The sequence below is a fragment of the Octopus sinensis genome, linkage group LG21 (assembly GCF_006345805.1).
Source record: "Octopus sinensis linkage group LG21, ASM634580v1, whole genome shotgun sequence".
Taxonomy (NCBI): Eukaryota; Metazoa; Mollusca; class Cephalopoda; order Octopoda; family Octopodidae; genus Octopus; species Octopus sinensis.
The window spans coordinates 3780420-3786731 of NC_043017.1; the positions used below are offsets into that span (position 1 = coordinate 3780420).

A 6312-nucleotide genomic window follows, 5' to 3' on the forward strand; every position below is an offset into this window, starting at 1 on the left:
CATAACAAGCAACTGTATCGATGTATTTACTTACAGCGCACGGAGTATTTGTTATTCTAGTTACTGATAGCCGGTTGTGAAACTTGTACCGCTAGGGAAATGTTACACTTCGCTCAATCATGCATACATTATTTTTCCTGCGTTATATTTTTCCACAGCTAAGAGGACAGACATAGACGATTTTTAATGAACTTTTAATAAAAGTCCTAGATATTCCAAGAACTATGTTTTAATATTGAGAGTTAAAGAAAGTTTATTAAGTAGATGAATATGACATCCGATACGAGGGGTGTTCATTAAATATTTCCACTTCTCAAGGACTGGGATAAGTGAAACTTGACATGATTATTAGTTCTTCTCTGCATAACCAACACCAATGGTGACACAGTTATGCAGTTGTGAATACCTCGTCCGTAGAAGTTGATAGGTTGCGTCTGGATCCCAAACATTACCTCACAACTAAGTTCATCATCCGAAAAGTGCTCCCCCTTAGAAAAAAGATTTCATGGCTGGAAAGAGGTAGAAGTTAGAAGGTGCGAAGGCGGGAGAGTAAGGGGGGATGAGGAAGGATTTCATAGCCACAGGAGTGTGCTTTCATGGGTAACATGCGCATTGTGAACTAGGGCATTGTCTTGGAGGAGGCGGACTCCTTTGGTCAGCATGCCACAGCCCTCTGCTTTGATGGCGTCCCACAATTTTTGTACCAGAGAAGAATATGTCACGTTAATTGTGGTGCACTTTGCCAGAAAATCCATCATCACTACCCTGCACTAGTCTCTGTGATAGGTTTATCAGATAAACTCAGTTTCGTGAGCTCTCTCTCAATTCTTTTCCAGAGAAAGTTTGCTCGAATTAATTTACAGTCTTCATGGTTATAACGTTTCCAGCTCCACTCCAAAACCTATACTGCTTATTAGATGACACAGATTATGTCAACCGTAACGGATGTTCAAAATACCATTGCATGGTTGTCTAGAAACAAAACCGTCCATAGATCTTATTTCAAATCTCAATGCACTTGTTATCTCACTGACGGCGCCGAAATAGTTGCTCAGCTACGATTCCTGTTCACATTCTGTGACACTCGAGTAAGCGTTGGGAAGTGGCTTGGAGATTAATTATTTATTCTGGAGAATTTCTTCTCCTGTCCGAAAAAGAGCAACTGACGCCGAAGTTAAAGATGAAAGATGTCTCTTGGTTGATTACCACATTCTAGAGATAATAACATTTCTGAAAAAAAAATATTCAGTTACGAGATATAACATACTTCTCTGATCTTAATACACTCCTTTTGTAATGTACCCAGGGTGACCTCCGACCAAATTGCAAGTCTACTTATTTGATCTGGTGATTATTGTCCATTCCTAATCACTCATGTTTCCACAGTAAAACGATACAATTCGAATTCAGAACTGACGTCACAGTTGACCTCGTCTGCATCATCTGTCACGCAGTATCGAATGTTGTCTCTTTTTATCGGTGGGAACGGTTAATGGTTTCATACATGGAGATTCGAAAATAATTCCTATTCTTGGACATGAGAAATTTGTGGCAGTGTATAGCGTCATCTCTTCGTCTCTTGATTGTCTTTTGCAGAGTTCATTCTGTTGCAATCATTCAGACAAGGAGTCCTCTGTGTGAATACCCCATATTGTTGTTCATTTCTTCTGTCTTCAGGGGCTCTGATAAAAGGTCATGGGTGGACACTGCTTCTCTTCATTTGACTAAGCCTTTAAAATATATTAATATTTTCAATAAAATCTGTAACATTTGACAGCAACGTATTTCTGCTGTGTGTTTGAAAGAGCTGAAATAGCTTCACACATTCGCACTCATCTCATCTTTAGACAGCGAATTGGTTAAGTACGTATATCACCAGATACAGCGCTGTGTGACATTTGCTTCGGCAATGTACGTTCAAACCACATCGATGCCAAGTTTAACTTTTACCCCTTCGAGGTGGATCAAGTACCAGTCAAGAATTACTGTCGATATCACTGCGTCTCATTCTCTCCAAATTGCGTATCCATGAAACTCTACAGTATATATACCTAATTCCGAATGATCCGTCCTTGTTTTCCTTATATCGTCTGTCTGGATATTTTGTTGTCCCATTTTTGTTTCACCTAACTGTTTGAATGTTTTGCGTTCTTGTCCCATTTTCGTATTTTTTATATATAAAATATAGCGGCGTACGTACACTTTGGTCTCATATATGTAAGTATATTTATGAGCATACATATATCAGTGTGCAAGGATGATTGTTATCGTGTATGTGAATCTGTATATTTTAGGTTCTGTATATGTACATAGGCGCAGGAGTGGCTGTTTGGTAAGTAGCTTGCTAACCAGCCACATGGTTCCGGGTTCAGTTCCACTGCGTGGCATCTTGGGCAAGTGTCTTCTGCTATAGCCCCGAGCCGACCAATGCCTTGTGAGTGGATTTGGTAGACGGAAACTGAAAGAAGCCTGTCGTATATATGTATATATATATAAGTGTGTGTGAATATGTTTGTGTCTGTGTTTGTTCCCCTAGCATTGCTTGACAACCGATGCTGGTGTGTTTACGTCCCCGTCACTTAGCGGTTCGGCAAAAGAGACCGATAGAATAAGTACTGGGCTTACAAAGAATAAGTCCCGGAGTCGATTATGGAATGAGTAGACTTTCATAATATTTGCTTCGCAGCTGTTTTCTTTTAGGTTTTGCGAAGCCCAGCATCTATTAGTGCTAAGGAGGTTACTTAATGCCCCAATAATTATAGGCATATATCTAAAGCAATGTGGAGGCGCAATGGCCCAGTGGTTAGGGCAGCGGACTCGCGGTCGGAGGATCGCGGTTTCGATTCCCAGACCGGGCGTTGTGTGTGTTTATTGACTGAAAACGCCTAAAAGCTCCACGAAGCTCCGGCAGGGGGTGGTGGCGACCCCTGTTGTATTCTTTCGCCACAACTTTCTTTCACTCTTTCTTCTTTGTTTCTTGAGTAACGCTGCGATGGATTGGCGTCCTGTCCAGCTGGAGGGAACACATAGGCCACAGAAACCGGGAAACCGTTCTCATGAGCCTGGCTAGGCTTGAAAAGGGTGACGTTAACGTTTATCTAAAGCAATAAGCTAGGTGAAATGACTACAACTTTCTGTTAGCATCATTATGTTAACATCTGTTGCGCAACTAATTACCACTACTGTGTCTAAGTTTTCCTCTGTTCTAAATCATTTTGCCTGGTATATTTTGTTTGTGCTCGTGAGATCTTGATAAGAAAATTTCACTACTATTCTTCCATATTGCATATTATAACTGTGATTTCTATTTTATATATGATCAATATAATCTCATCCATAGAATCAACCTTTCAACAAAGTTGCGGTGTATAACATGTTGGTCACGATAATAGATAATATTCCTTTCTGCTATAGGCACAAGGCCTGAAATTTTGGGGGACGGAGATAGTCGATTACATCAACCCCAAAGCTCTACTGGTACTTAATCTATCGGTCCCGAAAGGATGAAAAGCAAAGACGACTTCGGCGGAATTCGAACTCAGAACATAAAGGCAGACTAAAAGACGTTAAGCATTTTGTCCGGTGTGCTAACGACTCTGCCACCTTGCTGCCTCACAATGATAGATAATATTGGAAGCACTCCGTCGGTTACGACGACGAGGGTTCCGGTTGATCCGAATCAACGGAACAGCCTGCTCGTGAAATTAACGTGTAAGTGGCTGAGCACTCCACAGACACGTGTACCCTTAACCTAGTTCTCGGTTATATTCAGCGTGACACAGAGAGTGACAAGACCGGCCCCTTGAAATACAGGTACAACAGAAACAGGAAGTAAGAGTGAGAGAAAGTTGTAGTGAAAGAGTACAGCAGGGATCACCACCACCCCCTGCCGGAGCCTCGTGGAGCTTTTAGGTGTTTTCGCTCAATAAACACTCACAACGCCCGGTCTGGGAATCGAAACCGCGATCCTATGACCGCGAGTCCGCTGCCCTAACCACTGGGCCATTGCGCCTCCACTCAGATAATATTGAGATCATATAGGATGGGTGTGATAACCTCAGTGTTCCTTCCATGCACACATATCTGTATATGAGTTCATGTATGTATATATGTTTGTGTACGTTTAAGATCAACGAAGAGGGGGCAACTACATAAAACTCTGTATTTTAAGTAGGATTGCTAGAAATAACAGTCAAATTTTCCTCACATCATAGTCTATCAACGTATGTACGGATATACGAATGATCCAACACAAGATGAAGAAGACTGGTTTACGACAATCTACGTGGAGCTTTAAAACTAAGCAAAAGCACTCCTACAAGACAGACATACATACATACATACATACATACATACATACATACATACATACATACATACTACATACATACATATGTATATATATATATATATATATATATTATATATATATATATATATATATATATATATATATAGTTAATCCAAACATGAAAACACAAAGAGAAAACACAACAACGCGAGGACGTGTAAGAAGTATAGTGTTATTGGACGCTCAGGAAAGGAAAGAAAGAAGGAGGATTTAACGTTTCGAGCGGAGCTCTTCGTCAGAAACACAGGAAAAGGAAAGACCTAAGGAAGAGAAGACGGAGAAAAGAAAATCGCCAACGATACACCCGCGGTCACAGATAGATAGATAGATAGATAGATAGATAGATAGATAGATAGATAGATAGATAGATAGATAGATAGATAGATAGATAGATAGATATACACACACATATATATATATACAAAATATTAACTACAAGCACGGAACATTCAGATTCATTACTCTGAGTTTCCCATCAACCAGGGATATAAAGTTATCCAATTTCCAATCGACAATCAACGTACCACCGTCCATCACCTTCCGTTGTGTATGCATGTAAGTTTGTATGTGTATATGCATGTGCATATGGATATGCATACATGCATATGCGCTCACACACACACACACACACACACATATATATATATATGTATAAACACACACACATGCATATATATATATATATATATATATATATATATATATATATATATTATATTAAATTAGAGATAAAACCACTATTAGGCAAATCAATTTAATATAATATAATATAATATATTTATACTATAAAATTGGATTTAATCCTAAATCTCCTTTTTTCCCTGTAAGTTTGGATTTATTCTCTATTATTATTATTATTATTATTATTATATTATTATTATTATTATTATTATATTATTATTATATATATATATTATATATATATATATATATATATATATATATATATATAATATATATATATATGTATAAACACACACACATGCATATATATATATATACAAATATACCTATATATAGCACCAGTTAACAGATCCAAAGAACAGTATGTATATGAAAACAGTTAAAATATGTTAACGGAAACTTAGGCTCCATACCGGGGTAAGCGATTAGACATAGAAAGACAAGTCACTACTTACTGAGCGCACAAATAATCGACTTCTTCTTCTAGCGATTCCTCTTTAGATTGTAAGGCTGCAAGTTTAATATCCTTCCTCCGTATGTCTGCTTTCAAGATGCCCATCTCAGCATGATACGAATTCTTGATTATACCAATATTTAAGCTATGGTTGCTGTTCCATAAGAGATCCTTAAAATATGTGTTCTCAGCCTCTAAGAAACGTACCTTTTCAATGTGATTGGCAAGTTTATCGTTCAAACCTCGTATTTCTTTCCTTTCATGTTGGTTAGCATTTTTTATCTTAGAAATACTTTCTTGGGAACATAGTGTTGCTAATCCACTCTCCAAGACTATTGGAGTTTGAAGAGTATTAATCCATGTAGGATGCCTTCTGACGCCGGAAATTTTTCTGACAGTCGACCGGTAAGGACTTTTTTCCATTGTCATTATTATATAGATATATATATTAGTGTTATTTAAACATCGATGTAAAATGGAAATTCGTATATTGGAATTTATACTGAAGAAGTTTCTTGAATAAAAGATTTCATACACTGACCTAACTGCTATGTACCCGAGTTTTATGCGTTGTCACTCCTAAGAAATAACAAAGATGACTTACAGTGAGAGCGGTAAAAGAATGTGAGTGAAATTTGACTGATAGTTAAAATTGGTATTTGTTTACAAAGACAGAGAGACAGACAGACAGACAGAGAAAGAAAGAGAGAGGGAGGGAAGAAAAAGAGAGACAGGGGAGGAGAGTAAAGAATGGTGATATGGCTTGTGCAAACGAAACAAAGAAAGGATAAGATATTCCGAGGTTTTGATGGAAAAGAAAAGT

At 38.0% G+C, this 6312-nt stretch overlaps 1 protein-coding gene across 2 annotated transcripts in view; it reads right to left on the reverse strand.

Annotated features, from left to right (window-relative positions):
• Positions 1 to 6095, reverse strand: part of LOC115222882 (muscle cell intermediate filament protein AV71-like) — a 23895-nt gene extending 17800 nt beyond the window's left edge. For both annotated transcript variants that reach the window (XM_036511829.1, XM_029793262.2), the window contains exon 1: positions 5491 to 6095. In XM_036511829.1, the coding sequence (XP_036367722.1) occupies positions 5491 to 5918 (428 nt within the window). In that variant the 5' untranslated portion in view covers positions 5919 to 6095. The remainder of the gene's footprint in view (positions 1 to 5490) is intronic.
• Between the last annotated feature and the right edge of the window lie 217 nt (positions 6096 to 6312).